The following is a 20,391-nucleotide window of genomic DNA, read 5'->3' on the forward strand; positions in this document are numbered from 1 at the left end:
TTTTCCCTAGTTTCTTAAGGTGGAAGTTGATGTTGTTATGTTGAGTTCTTATTTCTTTTCTAATGTTTTCTGCTATAAATTTTCCTTTAAGTGCTGCTTTTGTTGCATCCCACAGATGCTAATATGTTGTGTTTTTATTTTCATTTAGTTACACTATTTTCTAATTTCTCCCTTCATTTCTCTTTCTTCTTTGACTCATGGGGTATTTAGAAACATGCTATTTATTTTGAGATATTTCGGGATTTTGAGATATACTTTTAGTATTGATTTCTAATTTAATTCCATCATGGTTAATTTATATTACTTGAATCTTTAAAAATTTATTGATATTCTTTCCAAGCAACTTTTTCCAAATAACTATTTTAAAACTGATTTTAGACCATTTACATTAGCTGTAGTTAAGTTTAAACCTACTACCTTGCTATTGTTTAAAATTTTTTCCTATATTGTCTTTGTTCTCTTTTCCCTCTTTCTGCCTTCTTTTGGATTTAGTATTTTTTTTTATGTTTTATTTTATTTCTTTTGTTGGCTTATTAACTATCATCTTTTTTTTTTTTTTTTGCAAGTGATTGCTTTTAGGGTTCATAGTCTACATCTTTAACTTATCACAGAGTATCTTGAAATTATATTATACCACTTCACATGTAATATAAGAACCTTACAACATTGTATTGTTGTAAGGTTGTTGTTGTGCTATTATTACCTTCCTGGTTGTTGTGCTACTATTGCCTTTCTGGTTGTTGTGCTATTATTACCTTTTACTTCTGTGCATGTTATAAACTTCACAGTATATTGGTATTATTTTGTTTTAAATAGTCAATTATCTTTTTTTAAAAAATAAATAAATTTATTTATTTATTTATTCATTTTTGGCTGCATTGAGTCTTTGTTGCTGCGTGCAGGCTTTCTCTAGTTGGCGGTGGCTTCTCTTGTTGCGGAGCACAGGCTCTAGGCGTGCGGGCTTCAGTAGTTGTGGTGCATGGGCTTAGTTGCTCCGAGGCATGTGGGATCTTCCGGGCCCAGGGCTCGAACCCGTGTCCCTGGCATTGGCAGGGGATTCTTAACCACTGCGCCACCTGGGAAGTCCCAGTTATCTTTTAAAGAGATATAACAACTAAGGGGAAAACTCTTTTAGATTTACCCTCATTTTCCATTTCTGGTGCTTTTCATTCATTTGGTTAGATCCAGAGTTCCAACCAGTATCTTTTTTCTTCTGCCTGAAGAACTTCTTTTAACATTTTTTGGGGGTGGGTGGGGGCTGTGCCACGCAGCATGCAGGATCTTAGTTCCCTAACCAGAGATCGAACCCACGTCCCGTGCAGTGGAAGCGCAGAGTCTTAACCACTGGACCGCCAGGGAAGTCCTCTAACATTTCCTATAGTTTATTTCTGTTGGTGATGGCATCTTCCAACATTTACCATTTGAAATCATCTTTATTTCAACTTAGAGAACATATCTTTCAAAAACTATCGAATTATCAGTTGATAGTTTCTTTCAGTATGAAGGTAAACTTCACTGTCTTGTGTTGTTTCTAGTGAATAGTCTGCTTTCAATCTTATTCTTCCCGTGTATATAATGTGTCATTTTTCTCCATCTGCTTTTAAGATATTCTTTTTTTTTTTAACTTATTTAAAGCAATTTGCTTATGATGTGCTGTGCTTTTCTTCATGTTTCTTGTGCTTGGGGTTTAGTCTCTGTGATCTGTGTGTTTATAATTTCCGTCAAATTTGAAAAATTTGGGGCCATTACTTTTTCAGACATTTTTTTCTGCTTTTGTGCACTCCAGTTACCCATCTACTAGGCCGCTTGACGTTGTCTCACAGCTCATTTATGCTTTTTTAATTCAGTTTTGTTTGTCTCTGTGCTTTACTTTGTAGTTTCTGTTGCTATGCTTTCATGTTCATTGACATTTTCTTTGCAGTATCTAATCTGCTGTTTATCCCAACCAGCATTTTTCATTACTAGAAGAATCAATTCTTAAAAATATCTTTCATATCTGTACCTAACATGCTTAACCTTTCCATTTATCTTTCTGAATGTATTAACAACAGTTATAATAACTGATTTAATGTTCCTGCCTAGTAAATCTTTCATGTATGTGTCCTTTTTAATTGATTGATTTTCTCATTATATGTAGTATCTTCCTGTTTCTTAGCATGTCTGGTAATTTTTTATTAGATGCCAGGCATTGTCAGTTTTACGTTGTTTGGTGCTAGACGTTTTTGTATTCCTATAAATATTTTTGAGTTTTTTTCTGGGATACAGTTAAGTTCCTTGCAAATGGATTTATTCTTTTGGGGCCTGCTTTTAATCTTTGTTAGGTGGGACTAGAGCAATCTTTAGTCTAGAGCTCATTTTGTCCCACTACTGAAGCAATGCCCTCCTGAGCACTGTACTTGATGTCTTATGAATTATGAGTTTTTCTACTCTAGCTGATAGGTATACAAACTATTCCTGGCCCTGTGTGAGCCACGGGCAGTGGTATACTAGAGCTTGTGAGGGCCAGTTTTCAAAATATTGGGAAGTTTGTGAGCTGGCTTAATTCTTAATAGAATTAAATTATATACACTTATAGTTAAATCAGTTATATTAAGAATAAAGGTGATAAATACTCAAAACTCATTACTTGCAAATTATATTATTACTTATTACTATTTTGATGCTTTGGTGGTAATTTATTATATCACTATTTTAGAAATATTCTGTAATGTTTAATGTGTTATCATGTATCTCTTCCCATCTTTGCACTCAGTGTTATTCCTTGATAGCTTGAAATTGGCCATGGGTAGGAGTATTCACACGAGAGTCATTGGTAACCCTGCAAACCAGGAACTATAAACCACCAACTGCCCTTGGTTGTTACACATTTTCTAGCATACCCCTGGCTATGGGTAAGAGTGGTTTTCCAGGCCTTGGATACACTGCATATACTGATCAGTGCTCAGCTCAAGACTTGAGGAGGATCTCAGCAGATCTCCTGAGGTCTTACTTGCTCTCTCTGAAGCTGCCTCCTCTCTGGTACAAGTGTTCTGGGAACCTTAGCTACTTGGGTCTCCCCAGACTCTGTGCTTCATTTTCTTAAATCAGGGAGACTGCTTTGCCTGGGATCACCCTCCTCACTCTGAAGCTTGGAAACTCTCCAAGCAGGAAGCTGGGGCTTTGCTTTATTTGTTTCTTCTCTTTCATCGATCACTCTCCTATATTGTCTGGTTTCCAGTGTCTGAAAAACATTTTCATATATTTTGCCCAGATTTTTAGTTGTTTCGGATAGGAACCTAAATCTCATCTCTGTTACCCTGTCTTGGCCAGAAGCGGAAGTCCCTTGGAAGTTTTAGATAAGAGAGTGACAGAAATGTGCGCTTTAGACCCCGCTGTAGACCATGCATTTGTAAGGGACAAGACTTAAAGTAGAGGGACCAATTATAAGTCATGTGGGTTAGTTCAAGTGAGAAGTGATGAAGGCCTAATGTTAGTCATGGATGACACTAGAGAGGTGGGGAACGATTTGAGAAACGTGTATGGGGAAGAATCTAGTTCAGGGTTTGTAAAAGGATGGGTCATGAGCCATTTACATCTCAGTCACCTGTAGTGTGTTTGATAAAAATGAAGATTCTGTGTCCTGCCCCACCTTTATTGAATCTGAATTTCTAAGGATGAGGTTTAAAAATTTGTATTTTAAATAAGCCCCTAGGGTAATGCTTACAAACACTAAAGTTTCAGAAGAAAGTGATGGAATTTTTTTTTTCAAAGGATGAGCCTCATCTTTGGGGGATCCCTACATTGGAATGACCTGAAGTGGTTAATTAAAAATAAAGATTTATGTGTGCATGTCCAGAACTGCTGAATCTGAATTTCTGGGGCAGTTAGTTCTAGGAATTTCCTAGGCACACTAAAGTTTGCCTGCTTTGCAGGTATAATCTTACTGAACTTCATAGTAACCCTGAGATGTAGTCGGCAGGTATTATGTCTCCTGTTTTATAGGTGAAGAAATGAAATGCAGAAGTGCAAAGTGGTTTTCTCTTGGTCAAACAGTTATTATTGATGGTGGGTAGAGAATCATATTTCCTTCTCCTTCCACCAAATCTGATGCTCTTTCTATTCCTTTCTGTTGACTATGTAATAGGCTTATCTCTGAAATCTGTAGGAGGCATCCAAGACATTGCATCTGTGGTTACAAACAATTTAGGGAGCCAGGAAAGTGTGATCTTCTTGGTCATACTTTGTACCAAGTGAAAATTCGGTTCAGCTCTCTATAGCAAGTAACTGTGATAAACTTAATTGTCTAGAAAAAGTATTTTTGTCTTTGACCATTATCTTAATGCTTTTTACAACCAGCTTTGAATGTCCCTCTCTCTGTTTTCTTTTAAAATCACTTAAAGCCATAGTGTACTGCAGTGCATGTGTTCAGTATTTTTCTTGTAACAACTGAAGAATTGGGTGTGAGATATAAATCTATATTATAACCTTTGTTCTAAGTTTTTATCCCCAAGGTCTTATAAAACTAAAAAAAAAAATTCAGTGTCTTATAATTTAGATTGCATTTAGCTTGGATGTCACTGTTTTACTTTTATAGTATGTTGTGTGGCTTATAACTTTGCTATATTAGTAGAACTGATATATTTTCTAGTGAGATTTTCTGTAGTCTTTTGAAGTGATTTCATACGTGCCATGAATCTGAGATCCGTAATCTGTTTAACACAGTAGTACTAGTGTTAGACTGCAAATGGTAGGAAAAGTAATTCTTTTCAGTCAAGATTGGTTTCTGGATTTGCTTTTGGAATTCTTGAATAGTCAATGAATTTTGTTAGTACGTGAAAACAAGCAAAGCTCTGTGGCAAAGAATAAATAAGCCCTTAGGAATGGGATTTAAATGGTTTGTTTTCTATTTTGTATGCGTTTCAAAAGACAAAGTAGCTAAGTTTTTTAAACTTCTGGAAGTAAGTTATATATTTAAATAGTTCACATTTAAAAATTATTGTAGCTTGTCACAATTCTAAGTAGCTTTTCTGCTCCAGAAAGCATATAGTATTTGTGCAGAATCTTAAATATGAAATGTATAGTGAATGAAATGAAGACTGCTATGAAGGGAATATAAGAAGAGTTTTGACTATTTTAACTCCTTGCTTGTTACAAGAGAATTTATATCAACTTTTAAATTTAGGAATACCTAGATCTGTATTAACTTTTTTTGGCATTTCCTAAAGTCTTTTTTAACGTTTGAAAACAAATGAGGTAATGCACTGACAGTCCAGTGGTTAGGACTCTGTGCTTCCACTGCAGGGGACCCAGGTTCAATCCCTGGTCGGGGAACTAGGATCCCACAAGATGTGTGGAGTGGCGGGGGAAAAAAAAAAAGAAAACAAATAATAGGAATGAAGTGTTTGAGGATAGATATTAGTATTTCTTAATCGCTGTCTATTTTTTTTTCCTCCAATTAAAAAAAGTTTAAATATAATTGATATTATGTTAGTTTTCTACTGTACTTTAGTGAAACTTTTCACTGAGAACATCTGTCAGGTTGACAACTCCAGTAACAAATTTTATCCACAAAACAGATGTAAGGCTATCTGTATTTTCTGTGCAGATTTTGGAATTTGGGATGGTACACCATGCTGAATCATTTTAGAATGCCATTGATAGATTTCTTTGACATACATATGACTTTTTTTAAGCTTATTTTTCCAATAATAAATGGGTAGAAATGACTTAAAGTTTTATATAATGCTTTTCATTATCATTGTAAGCACATTGATGTGTTTCTCAGACTTGTAACCTACAACCATGTGTATGTTTTTAAGAAGGTTACTTTTTTTTAAGGAACGTTTGTACAGCTACATCTTGATTTGTTTCTTCACTTATTTTGTCACATTTATTTTCTATTTATATTCAAAATAACGTGGTCAGATTAGTCACAGAGGGATAATCTAACCAAGACAAAAATGTTACTTTAAAAGACATAGAATGTTTTAAAGTCACATTTAGGGGAAAGTCATGATCTTTTTTACTGCATTCTTAAGCTTCTAGATTTATTCCCTAATACTGTTATAAAACACAAAAAAGTACTTTTCTATTAATGTCTGAGAAATTACAGATATATCTGTATGTCTACATTGGTAGTCAGAAAAGGAATCTAAGAAGCTCTAAAACTTGTAAGAATTTTAATTTAGAATTAAATTTGAAATATTTTATGTGGGTACTGTGAGAAGCATTTGTAAGAGTGTTAACAAATCATCTTAGCTGCTAAAAAGTAACATATTTTGTAGCTAAATATAAGGAATTATTTGTGAAATTTATTAGAAAATGCAGTGTGTGGTGTGTTAAGAAATATTATCAGTTTTATCCACAAATCTGTAAACAGTAACACATCCATAGTGACTATATTGTGGTTTCCCTTCACAGATATCAAGTTGTGCTAGTACAACCATATAAATAAGTAATACCTGAAGTCACAGTGTAACATGGACATTAACAGTGATGACAGATAAATGCAGACGCTTGGGAATCAAATACTAGGCGAAACACTTTTTAAAAAGGTAAGAAAAAATGTAATCTTAATTAAGGCCAAGTGGGCTTTAGTTAGTAGAAGTAATTGAAGTTTCCTTTTCACTGTATTAGGCTTTTAAGAAGCCTAATCTGCCTAATCATCTGCATGATCCTGTTTATCTTAATACTGGTAGGACTCAGCTGTAAGTATCAGTTCTTCTGTGAAAATAACTGTTGCAGATCTCCTTGCCTGGCAAATATCATAATGGATGATGTTTCAACAGCAAACCCTACCCAAATAGGATAGTAACGTGACTGATTGGAACTTGATAGAGCGCTGGAATGGGCGTGCCAGCGGATACTCAGAGACACATCCTAAACTGTGGATCCTCTTTGGCTCTGTTGTTTGCTACCATCTCCATACACCATACAGTATAATGCTTTACCATGTTTGTGAAAGGATTTCAGGGCTGAGTACAAAGGCGTTGGCAATTCGAATGTTATAAGAAGAGTGAAGTTTCAAGTCAAGGGTTACTTTTTTGTAGGACCATTTTTCACTGTGCACCCTCCTCATGTTAATTTAGAACATTTTTTAATGTAGTATTAAATAATTTTATTTAGACAATTTTCCTACCTTGTGCTTTTCAAGAATTTAGAAGACATATCTGGGAGAGGTTGCATCTATAGATATTAGATATTAGCCTTGTTGCCCTCTTGCTGACTTAAACTGTAATCTATTTATTTTTTCTAGGCAGTAAATCTAGTTTACAAAGCTTGATAATTGCATCAGTTTTTATTTAAAAAATTTTTTTGCATTAGTTTTTAAGTTGCAATCTTTTACCAAAAATAGTGTCACTTCTAGAGTATCTAGTTTTATGTTTATAATAAAGTGACAGTTTCCATCATGAACATCGTTAGTCTTTTTCCTGGTGTTCCTCCTTGTTTTTGGATGGGCACTCATAGTAACCCATTTATCCAGATTCTCTGAAAAGGATATCATAATACATTATTATAAAGTAAAACTGTAATTAGCCATACTGTCCAAGAAATGGATTATAATTAGATTAATTAAAATATCTGGCCAACTGGGTACTAAAGCCAGAAAATCCTTATGTTTTTGTTTTTGTTGAAAATCCATATGCCAAAAATAATAGAAATTTCCCTTTATAAAAAATTTCCCTTTGTAAAGTCTTGTAGCACTTTATATAACCAAAGTTATAGTGTATATATATTGCAGAAGACTTGGTTGATTCTTTGTTGTACATAATCTAAATTAATTTTGTTGTTCAGTTTCTAGTTTTAAATACCTGAAAGCCAAACTTTGGGAAGGCCTCTAGAATAAGAGTAAGAGATTATAAATTCCGTATGAGAAATCTTCTTATCAAGGGCAGTCTTTGGGTCACCTCAAAACAATATTGCCTTAGACTCTAGAAAAGAACTGAGTTACATTTTGACTCAAAATAATACTGAGTTGTTGTAAAGATTTAGTATGTTTCAAGCTCTTTTTGGTTTGTTTTTGTTGGTTTCTAAAAATCCTTTTCCAGTTTCTTGATATATCTGAGGCTACAAAGCTAACAAGAATGACCAAAGATGTTACTAAAATATTTTAGCATAAGTTAATTTGATTCTTTAATTCTTTTTTTTTATTATTTTATTTTTAAAGAAAGGAATTTAGGAAGTTCTAGTATTCTCCATGGCTGAAGCTGAGAGTCTGAAACCATGATGCTTAAGCTCTATTCTAGATCATAGCTCCAACTCCTTCAGGATATAAGGAAAAGAGATAATATTTCCACAATGATAGATCTTTGGTTATACAGGTAAGTTATTTAGTTTTGTAGTAGTGAAGACAACTATAGTCTGTTTGTTTGCCTGTAATTAAGGAGAGGAGGCTTGTTATTTTTCTATACTTCCTTCGGTGCATGGAAAATTGTGCAGTCTGGGTAGCTGTTCATAGGAGCGCAGAGCTATAGGGAATGGCGTAGGGATGATATATTTTTCCAACAAGGGATAAATGAAGTGACTTAAAGTACATTGGAATCTCTAGAGCATTATACCTTTCTTTGACACTCTAGGTATTTTTGATTCAAGGGTAGTATGAAATTCCTTGACTTCTCTTTCTCCCCACTTGTCTTTTTAAGTGTATATTCATTCAGCTCTCTCTATATCTATGTCTCTCTGCCTACCCCCTCGCCCCTCTCTGAATGGGGAAGAAAGAAGAGATCCCTTTAAACAGGGGATCAAGGTAGTATGTAATAGAGTTCCCAGGGTTCAAAGAGACTGATATTAAGAACCTTAAGTTGAATTACATAGATAGGTCCCCAGGTCTCACTCTCCTTCTTTTAACCTTATAGATACTTTTGACATTATAGATAATAGTGGTAATTGCTCAGCGAAGAAATTTGTCTTAAAAGAATTGTATGACAAGGATAGTCCCTAAACCGTTATTAAACAGTTCCTGTTTATGTTCTAGACAAATAGAAAAAGAATCATTGGTAACACTTCGCAATTGCTCTTGTTCTTTTTGCCTTTCACTTTGGTTTGTCTACATGGTATCATGACCAGTTCCTAAAAATTGTTCACTTACTAAAACTAAATAAATATCAGCTAGAACATTGATGTTAATGAAGGATTGCCAGTCCTTCAATTCCCAAAATAAACCATACTACTTCAGTAATTATAGTGGAAAGAAAAGCTTACAGGCAGTGTCTTTGAAATATCTTTTGAGATTTCTAAAGTAAAGGTGATAGATAGCTGGAGTAGTGTTTCATTAGGTGGACCATTTTACTTTCAGTCACTGAAACAGTGGTACAGATGTGATCACAGGGGCTGGAAATTTATGATCTGAAACATAGCTGATACTGTTTCAGAGAGCGTTTCAGAATCCTATAATTATATTTGAGAATCCTATAATTAGATCCTACAAGTAGATTCAAATTTGGGAGAGGGTAGTTCAGCAGTAAATAAATGGGTGAGACATTGAATTATAGGTAGGATTTGGGCCTTAATGTGAATGGACAGGGTAAAATTTGGTTGACTCTCCTTCTGAGATATGTCCTGCAATAGAATGAAAACTCACGAAGGTGGGGAAGAGAGGAATTCTAGTGATTGATTATATTCTCTTCCCTCTATTGTGGAAAATGCCATATTCATTAGTTTGTGGGTAACATAGGAAAAACGTCATTCTAGTTGCTAGATTGGGTTTTGCCCATATGAATCTGTTAACTAACAGTTTCCCTTAATTCTAAAACTAGAGTGATTGAATTACCAGTTCTAGTTGGGTGCTGGCTAATGTTTAAACCATGTTAACTATTTACTTAACTAGCAGGGGTATTTTCTGAGATACTTTGTTTGTAAATGAGTTTTTTTCTCTTCCTTTAGCAACCTAATTTTTGGCTGGAATATAATTTTGTACTCCAAACCTCTTCACTAAATTTCTTTAGTAACTCTTGTGTTATGCAGCTAAAATGAGGAAGACAACTGCTTTTAGTCTATAATACTTTACACAGCATGGCAAAACAATGTTGAGACTTGGTTGAGATAATTGGAACATTGTTAGTCTGTCTTTTCGGTAATTGAATTTTGCACTCAGTTTATCAGATAACTACAGAAAATATGTGTCTTTATAAATGCTTATTCAAAAATAGAAAAGATAATGAAGAAAAAGGTTAGAACAGAAGAAAAAAATCATTAGAAGGAAGAGTGTTGAAATTTCACTTAACTCTAATCTTCAGAATTTTAACCAATTTAATACCTTAAGTATATGTAATATGTTAATTTCAGGCAAGAGATTTTTATAGTCCTCTATTTGGTGCTTCCTTAGCCAAAGGGATAATGGTTTTATTTATAAATTTTTTATTATTAGGATCAAATAAATAATTAAAGGATATGTTATAATGGTCTAATTTAGTGTGAAACTTGATATATTTTAATAGACTACTGTCTGGATGCAGTGGTCTAAGGCACTGCTTCTCAAACCCTAATAGAGACATTTAATGACCTGGGAATCAAATTAATTGGGAGGTCTAAGGCAGGGCCTGATATTCTGCATTTGTAACAAGCTTCCAGTAGATGTCCATGGCGCTAGTTCTCAGGCCACACTTTTTTTTTTTTTTTTAAGACTTTTATACTTTACTTTAAGGACAGTAAATATGAGTCACCAAATTTCTATACAAAATATCCTATTGGTTTCTTTATTATTATTATTTTTTTTACTTTTTATTGGAGTATAGTCTATTTACAATGTTGTGTTAGTTTCAGGTGTTCAGGCCACACTTTGAGTTGCAAGAGTTTGAGGTACCACAAGGGTTCTTATCACAAAACAGTTTCATATAAAATATGGCCCAATAGCATAGGGTTTGAGAACTCTAAAACTTGGACTTCATTGTAGTTGTGAACGGAATAAAAATATTTTTAGGGAGCAAAAGAAATGAAAAAAGTTTTAATATTTCATGTTGATCAGTGTTTTGATTGATCACTGGAATGGTGCAGAAATAAAACAGACCCTCATTATAGGTGGTGTTTTATAATGATATATATATATTCTTTGTTAGTAGTTTTGGGTACTACGAATAATAGGATTACTTCATTAATAATGATAAGGCAGAAATTTTGCTCTCATTTGGGTTGGTGTGGAGAGAAAAGGTCTAGGAATGCCTGTTACCAGAGTCATTTGAAGTTTATATGCCCTCGATTGGCATCATATTTTTAAAAATAAAGATAAACAGTTTTTTGTGTGTGTGTTTATAAAATATTACTATTGCCAATATTATTTTTGAACCATAAATCATGAATATAATCAAATTGGCATTAAAGATATTTGCATTAGGTTTTATAAATAAAGTTTATAAAATTAGCTTATGTTTGTTATATTTACATAGGTATTTAATATTTAAAAATCTGTAATCTTCAAATTTGAAGGCTTCAGATTTGGATACATGAAACAAATACATTGATTTTAATATTTTTTAGTTTGTGCTCTTTTGAAACATCATCTGAAGTTTAACTTAAAGTTTTGTAATTAAAAGTGGATGTTTATGGGTCATTCACTGTTTATTACCTGTGAATAAAAATAGACTGTAATCTTGATAAGAAGATTTTAACAGAAGAGAATTATACATCAGGTCTGACTAATGAGTCCCAAAAGAGTAAAAGTTTACTTTGAAAAGCATTATTTTTAAGTTCTGATCAATGTTCCATACTTACTGTTCATGTGATTGCTATGGAATTCTCTAGAAAGAATTTTCACACTTTAATCCCAGGGCTGATTTTGTGAGTCTTGTAAGGTTTTAAAAAATTGTTAATTAAAAATTTAGAAGTATGCCATACTCTGAAACAAAACTAAATTCAACTGACTTACATATTTTACAGGATACTTCTTCACTTTATTCATTTTGTCAGCAGGCAGGAACAAGAAGGCAGTTTCTTCTTTTTGTATGTGATACCGTGTTGCTGTATCTTCTGTAGCTCTTAATAACCTTTCCAACTGTTAGATACTTCTAAGTTGAGGCAAAGGAGAGATTGTATTTGATTTGTGGGGAGAGGGGTAGAATGGCATTAGGAGGGTTATAGGAGAGTGAGCTTGTGGGAAAGCTGGCAAAAGGGATGAGGGAAGAGGTTCCTGTGCAGCTTTGTACTACGACCATTACTGGCCTCTTTTCTCTGTCCATCCTGCACCCCATTTGAAGTCAGGCAGTGAAGTGGCAAAGTACCTTTTGAAAGCTAAATAGAGGAGGAGCAGAAGAATGGAGACTTGAAATTTTAACAGCTCCTTTAATTCTGCTTGTTGGGAGAACCTTGGAAAATAATCACTGAATCGCTCAGTTTATACAAATGGATCAATCAGGGCAGTTTTCAGTTTCCCTCTCATTTGTATTATAGAAGCACCAAAGCATCCACACCAGAAAGCCTGCTCATCTCCTCAACATGCATTAATACTGTGGCATACACATATACTCAGGAGTTCAAAGAAGGAAAGGATGGGGTTATATGTGTATTCCTGATTTCTTAAATGTAATATTTGTTCGGCAGTGTGCTTCTTTCCCTTTTTCTTCTATCCTCTTTAGAATACTTCCTTTCACTTGCTAATTTGTGGCTCTACTTCTAGAGACTAGGGTGGCTTGGCTTTGCTCTGTATTGCTCTTGGCAAGTATAAGCTACGGTTGTGATTTCTGTTCATCTGCTTAGTTATAAAAAATTCTACTGCGATTTCTGTTCATCTGCTTAGTTATAAAAAATTCTACTGCAGCCAAATTTTTTTGGATGCCATGTGGTTTGTTATCAAAGAATTTGACCTGAAACTCATTTTAGTAAGAGTGAATTAAAAAGAGCAGAGCCTGTCTTTTTACCTCCCAGAAGTGTTGAGAAAACATGAGAAGTGATTGGGATAGTTTATATGATAGCTGCTATATAAATTCAAGATTATTATTTTAATAACCAAGATGAAGTCCTTTCTTTGAGAGAGATCTTTCTGGGCGCTTTGCCCCTGTATATCTGAGAGGTAGATACATAGCGAGGAAGGTTAAGAGCGTGGAATCTAGGGCCCTGCCCAGCAGTTTACTAGCTGTGTGAATTCGGACAGATTACTTAAACTGTATGTGCCTCAATCTCCTCATTTATGAAGTAGGAATGATAATAAGCACTTATTCTAATTGTTATTAGACTTAAGTGAGTTAACGTATGTAAAGCATATAGAACGATTCCTGGAATGTATTAAGTGCCATATAATTATTAGCTAATATTATCACTTTTGGAAATGTTAATAAAATAATTATATCACAAAATTTAATATGGCTATACATGGATTAAAAAGTTATAGCTTTATACTTTTGTTTTAGGTGTATTAACTATTACCTTTTTCTCATTATTTTGTTTACGTTTTTGAAGGTTTCCCAATGAGTGGATCATGATGACCGTATTGTAGGGACTTGCCATAGTATGGCTGCTTCCCGATCTACTCGTGTTACAAGATCAACAGTGGGGTTAAACGGCTTGGATGAATCTTTTTGTGGTAGAACTTTAAGGAATCGTAGCATTGCTCATCCTGAAGAAATCTCTTCTCATTCTCAAGTACGATCAAGATCACCAAAGAAGAGACCAGAGCCTGTGCAAATTCAGAAAGGAAATAATAATGGAAGAACTACTGATATAAAACAGCAGAGTACTCGAGAGTCATGGGTAAGCCCTAGGAAAAGAGGACTTCCTTCTTCAGAAAAAGATAACATAGAAAGGCAGTCTGTAGAAAATTGTGAAAGAAGGCAAACAGAACCTGTTTCACCAGTTTTAAAAAGAATTAAGCGTTGTCTTAGATCTGAAGCACCGAACAGTTCAGAAGAAGATTCACCTATAAAATCAGACAAGGAGTCAGTAGAACAGAGGAGTACAGTAGTGGACAATGATGCAGATTTTCAAGGGACTAAACGAGCTTGTCGATGTCTTATACTGGATGATTGTGAGAAAAGGGAAATTAAAAAGGTGAATGTCAGTGAGGAAGGGCCACTTAATTCTACAGTAGTTGAAGAAATCACGGGCTATTTGGCTGTCAATGGTGTTGATGACAGTGATTCAGCTGTTGTAAACTGTGATGACTGTCAGTCCGATGGGAACACTAAACAAAATAGCACTGGTTCCTATGTGTTGCAGGAGAAATCAGTAGCTGAAAATGGGGATTCGGATACCCACACTTCAATGTTCCTTGGTAGTAGGAAGGAGGACAGTTATATAGACCATAACGTGCCTTGCACAAATTCAGAAGTGCAGGTCAAGTTGGAGGACCACAAAATAGTAACTGCCTGCCTGCCTGTGGAACATGTTAATCAGCTGACTACTGAGCCAGCTACAGGCCCCTTTTCTGAAATTCATTCATCTTTAAGGGATTCTGAGGAGGAAGTAGATGTGGTGGGAGATAGCAGTGCCTCAAAAGAGCAGTGTAATGAAAACACCAATAACGCCCTGGACACAAGTCTTGAGAGTATGCCAGTCTCCGGAGAACCAGAACCATCTTCTGTTCTAGACTGTATTTCGGCTCAAATGATGTCTTTATCAGAACCTCAAGAACATCGGTATACTCTGAGAACTTCACCCCGGAGGGCGGCCCCTACCAGAGGTAGTCCCACTAAAAACAGTTCTCCTTGCAGAGAAAATGGACAACTTGAGGAGAATAATCTTAATCCCAGTGAAACAAATGCACCTGTTAGTGATAATATAAGTCAGTCTGTCACAAATCCCGATGAAATTTCTCACAATGAAAAAGGCATATGTTGTGACTCTGAAAATTATGGGAGTGAAGGACTAAGTAAGCCATCCTCAGAGGCAAGACTCAATATTGGACATTTGCCATCTGCCAAAGAGAGTGCCAATCCGCACATTACAGAAGAGGAAGATGATGATCCTGATGTTTATTACTTTGAATCAGATCATGTGGCACTGAAACACAACAAAGAGTATGTGTAAATATGGTAACCATGAATTCTGCTTTGTTTATTATTCCCCAAGTTTTCATTTATTCATAATGTCTATAGCATTTTTATTACAGCTAAAATTAATGCTTTAGCTGAAATTTTGGGTTTAACACAATGATATTCTCAACTCTTAAAAAAAAATTTTCCAAAAAAAAGACTAACATCCAGCTTTATTAGCCTTCTCAATGGTGATATGGTTTTCTAGTTTTAAGATTTCACACATCTCAAATTAGAAAAGACATGTGGAAACATGGTCGATGGTGTTTTTATTTTTTAATAAGTTTTATATTATTTGAGTTAATTTATAAAATAGAAACATCTTTAGTTATCACAGTACACTTGTAGAGCTTTATGAAGTGTATATGGTGTCCACATAATGTAGAACAATTAATGAGTGAATAAACATCATCCAAATAAGGGAAATCTGGCAGGCTACAAATCTACATTTATCTTAGTTATTTACATCTAATTTCCAATTAAAACTTTTGATTTAAACAATGTGCTTCATGCATCATCTTTGACTTTTGTGATGTAGAGAAGTAGATATTACTGTTAATACTGTGACAGCTAGTTGTATGTTGTAATTAGCTTATTAGCAAGAGTTAAGTCTGCTCTATAGTTTACATAAAGCATTTGAGACAGATTTCTTTATTTTCCTGATTCTAAATTATAAGGGGAGACTGTATCTTAAAATACTATCTGTTCTCAACCTTTGTGATAAAGGTACTTTTTAAAATAAAGAATTCCATGTCCAGATTTATCACGATTTTGCTTAGATTTTCTTTACAGTATTCTGGGCAATAACAAATGAATTGGAGCTATGTCTAAATCGTGAAAGGAACTGTTAACAAAAGTGCTTATCATAAATATCATGATCAGCAATAGTAAAAGATAGACTTAATCACGTTTACTTTTACAGAGTAGGCTTTTGAATAAATATCACAATCAGATTATATAAACTGTAAAAATACTTATTTGAGGAACCTTTTTAATGTTTTTGTTGTGGCAGCTGTCAGATCCTGCTATATATTGGATGAAAGTATCAAATCCTGCCTTGTAGAATATAATAATCTTTTGCCATGCATTATAGATAGTTTAGATTTGTACATGATAACATGGTGGCCTTTTAGCATAGGTCTCTTTTCTGAAAATTTTCTTCTGTTTTCTTTATAAACAGCATTTTAATATTGTGTTTCATAGATCATTTTATCTGAGCATTTTACTTATTTTGTGGAACTGTTAGCATTTTCATGTATTTGAAATGTTTGAAGTCCAGTTTGAGATGAAAAAAATTCATAAATGAAGTTTTTTCAATTTGAGATAAATTGAGTTCTTACCATTAGTATCATGTATCACTTTTCAAAAGTAGAGTTTTTTCCTGCAGGCACTAGGAAGCAGAGCATGTGTCTTGGGGGAAATACCGAAAAGTCTGGAAGTATGCATATTTACAAAATGATACTCTATTCTATTCTTTGCTTTTTATTGTTTCTTTGGCAAAAGAGGTACTCTCTTATTAAGGGTCAACTGGTTATTAATCATGGAAAATATTTTCCCATTAGTACATTATGTTACTTTTTTGGTAAGAGCTCTTCTGGTGATTCTGAAGAATGATGTTCCTATAAAATGATTCTCTAAAGATAGTGGCCATAACATTTGAAGAGTAAGGTGCATATTCCTAAACCTTTGAGAATGAGAACAATAGTTTCATGGGTTCCTTAGGATATACAGAGTACTTTGGAATTTGGATGATAGTTGCTTTATTAGGACAGTGTTCTCAAGTTAAATTAGTGCCTTGTTGGGTGACTTTGGGCAACAGAATTGATTCCTTCTTGCTTTTTTGCTTTTTCCAAATCTTTTGAAAATAGCACCTTTGACCTTTCACTTTTAACTTTTTTTTCCCCCAAAGGAAGCAGATCAGCAGAAGTGGGATGGAGAGGGAGCATCTTGATTAGCATCTTCGTTAAAGATAATTTAAGAAAAATTGGGATGAGGTGTTTGATCATATCACATGTAATCTCTTCCAGTAAAATCCCTGTTCCTATCTAGAACCAGGAGATGGTTAGAGAAAATGTTTTGACTCTTTTTACCCAAATTGTCATTGGTGAAAATAGCATCATGATACCTGTCTAGTGCTTTTAATTCTCAAATAAATTTCTGGCAGTTGGAAAATGTTAAAAGGTACTTTGGGGAAAGAAAGAAAGAAGAAAAAAAACCACTTGGGGTAGATGGATTATTGTCCTCCTGCACACACAGATCTCCACCACTAGGGAATGAGTACTTCCTGATGGCCAGTTTAGAAAATATATTATGAATAGAAGACACTGAGTGTGACGTAGCTCTTTGTCTGGAGCCAGGAGGCCATAGCTCTTTGTTCCAGTTACAGTTCTTTGAATTAACATTAATTAATCAGCAACCTTCTGTCCTAGCATTCATCCTATAATTTATCCATCTTGTTTACAGGGATATCATATACAAGGTCATCTAATCACTTCTAAATGTTTGAAAAGATATTCTATGTCGAGTCCTAGACTTAGACCCGATTCATGGTAATTAGGCCATAGGCCAGAGAAATGAGCCTACAGATGTTTTGGGTGCTTGCCCTGTTTCCTCTCTAGATACCATCCCTCTTCTCCAGCATATAAACCCATAGGTGCTTTTATGTATTTATTTATCCAAATGGAGAACTCCACTGTGATCAAGGGACTGAAGAGTATCTTCTTCTCTGGTGTGATTCCAGCTGTGGAGTATTTTACTACAATATGCCTTCTTAAAGATTAGGGGGTGGGGAATCAAAAAGAAATATACTTCAGCTCAAGACACTCTCATCTTCTAGGTTGATAGAGTCTGTTAAAGTGGTAGATAATACCTAATGACTCTCTTTTTGGCCTAAATAGCTGGACTAACTGAGATCATGTGCTTAAAACTGTGGATTGCTCTTTCTGTTTGAGAATGGACCTTTTGCTGATTTTGAATCAGAGACACTGAAACTGACCTCTAAATTTTGAAGTTCTGGTTCTAGGGAGAGAAGATATGGAAGATTTCAGGTCCTGGGATTTAATGTTCAGAGCTTTCCTTCCAATTCACAAGGCAGTCACTGGAAAATAAATTTTCAAATAAAAATGTGATTTGGTCAGTTGCCTCTGAATTCTCATTGTACAAGAATACTTAAATAAATTTGTACTTGAAGGGCCTTGGATAGCTTCATGAAAGCTTTTATGAACAGATAGAGGGTGGAAAGTCAGATTTAGGGTTTCTAGATTTTTGAGGTCTTACAAATGATTTAACTCATTGATAATATTGCTAATGTTGATATTGATTTGTAAGTTTCTAGATAATGAAAGCATAAGAGTAAGATAGTTATTGCTCATCTAAGAGTGTTGCTCATGTAGTGTTCAGGTAAAAATCTTGTTTTCAAATCATATTAAGGAATATTATAAGAATTGTAGTTTCAAACTTGATTCTCTGAAAACATTAATGCACTAAATAATTATATGTCCTTCTGTTGCACAGTGCTTATGAGGAATCATTTGATACTTCTTCAGTTTCAGAAGCTACATAGGAAAATCCTCATCAATTCTTCTAGATTCACTACTTCCTATGAGACTACTTTTATTGTTTGTCAAGGTAATTTCTTTCAAAGGGCCAGAAAACTCCAAGACTAGGGATGGATTTTGCTTAGAAAGCACTAGAGTTGAAATCCGGCCCTGGATAAAATAATTTTACATTTGTACTGTTTCATAATTTACAAAGTAATTTCATCTGGTTTCTCATTTGACACCCACAACTACTTGGAAATAGACAGCATAGGTGGCAGTCTCTGTTTCCTAACTCATAATCAAGGTTATTTACTTAAAGTATGATGAATTCTGGGTAGAAATGGGGTTAGAACTTCTGTCTTTCAGTTGATAGTCTGAACTAGGTTCCCTGATCCAATAAAGATTTATTCCATGGACTTTTGGGATTTCTAGGTTGAGGACTCTAATGGAGCAGATCTTGGATACCCAGTTTTCAAAATTTGTTAGCCCAAGTTTAAGCTCTGTAATTGTAATCATAATTATTTGGTTTTATCTGTCAGAGAATCAGCCTTATAGGTAAGTAACCTGTTTATTGAATGAAATACTTTCATGTTCATTTTTTTAAAAAAATAAATTTTATTTATTTTTGGCTGCGTTGGGTCTTCGTTGCTGTGTGCGGGTTTTCTCTAGTTGCAGCGAGTGGGGGCTTCTCTTCGTTGCGGTCCGCAGGCTTCTCATTGTGGTGGCTTCACTTGTTGCAGAGTGCGGGCTCTAGGCGCTTGGGGCTTCAGTAGTCATGGCTTGTGGGCTCTAGAGCGCAGGCTCAGTAGTTGTGGCTCGTGGGCTTAGTTACTCCACGGCATGTGGGATCTTCCCGGACCAGGGCTCGAACCCGTGTCCCCTGCATCGGCAGGAGAATTCTTAACCTGTGCCACCAGGGAAGCCCGTGTTCATTATTTTGAAGAACATTTTGTTAGTGTGTCTGTGAAGGATAACTTCCATGTACAGTAAACTGGGGAAATAAAATTACAGCTACAACTTGACTTTACATAGAGGATTTGGATAATGTGCAAAAAATACTTTATGGAGGGTAGTTTAGAATGCAATTAGGTATATTAAAGTCAAAAGTTACTAGGGAAAACTCATGGGAAAACACTGTGGAATACAAGAGCCAGATTGGCCCCAGTAGTTTGACACAAAGATTAATGGGAGGAGGGAGATAAGTGTCCTAAGTATAAAATTTTGGGTTGAAGTGGAGTAAGCCATTGACTAGTCAAAATATTCAGTGAATTCTTTGTTTTTTCCTTTGAATACCAACATCTTTTATTTCAACTAATGTCAATGGTTTCCAAAAGTAACTATCTGCCTGTGACTGAACTATATTTATACTCGAGTGTAATTTAATCTGTTCTTTTTGATTTAGGGTCATCTTTGCTGGCAGGGGTTATGTGGTGATACTTTTTCTGGCATCACTGCCAGAAGGTCTGTTTTCACCTGTGTTAAATGATTTGGGCTTCTCCGCTTTTTATGCTCTTAGAATGTGGCTTCTTTTCTAAGTTCTCTGGCTTCTTATGATTTTCTTAATTTTTGTTGACTTTCATTAGTCACTTGTGCTGTGATGGTACTTACTTTCTAATAATTCAGCCTTCCCTTCTAATTGCTTTCAGTTTTCTTTCAACTTGGAAACCAAGAATAACCAAGCTTATAAGAATTGTCTCATGATTTTTAAGAGATGCACTGAGAAATTTCTTTTTGAATTAGTAAATGAGCATTAGTTCATGAAATTTTTTTTTTTTAATTGTGGGTTTTCTTGTTTGCTTCCTCTCTGATTTGGAGGCTGTGTCTTATGTAAGTTACCAGGTATCTAAATTTTGAATAAACAATAGTTGTTTCTTTATACATGGCAATAAATACTCATTAGAAATAAAACCTATCTA

At 34.7% G+C, this 20,391-nt stretch overlaps 1 protein-coding gene across 3 annotated transcripts in view; it reads left to right on the forward strand.

Annotated features, from left to right (window-relative positions):
* Nucleotides 1–20,391, forward strand: part of ZZZ3 (zinc finger ZZ-type containing 3) — a 99,694-nt gene that overhangs the window by 35,513 nt on the left and 43,790 nt on the right. Inside the window, exons 2-4 of one of the 3 annotated variants that reach the window (XM_082832740.1) lie at nucleotides 6,400–6,533; nucleotides 8,147–8,300; nucleotides 13,366–14,921. In XM_082832740.1, coding sequence (XP_082688866.1) covers nucleotides 13,417–14,921 — 1,505 coding nt within the window. In that variant the 5' untranslated portion in view covers nucleotides 6,400–6,533; nucleotides 8,147–8,300; nucleotides 13,366–13,416. Of the gene's footprint in view, nucleotides 1–6,399; nucleotides 8,301–13,365; nucleotides 14,922–20,391 lie in introns of all 3 variants that reach the window. The other 2 variants (XM_082832742.1, XM_082832741.1) reach the window with 2 other exon arrangements.

Source organism: Leucopleurus acutus, assembly GCF_964270905.1.
Source record: "Leucopleurus acutus genome assembly, chromosome: 2".
Lineage (NCBI taxonomy): Eukaryota > Metazoa > Chordata > Mammalia > Artiodactyla > Delphinidae > Leucopleurus > Leucopleurus acutus.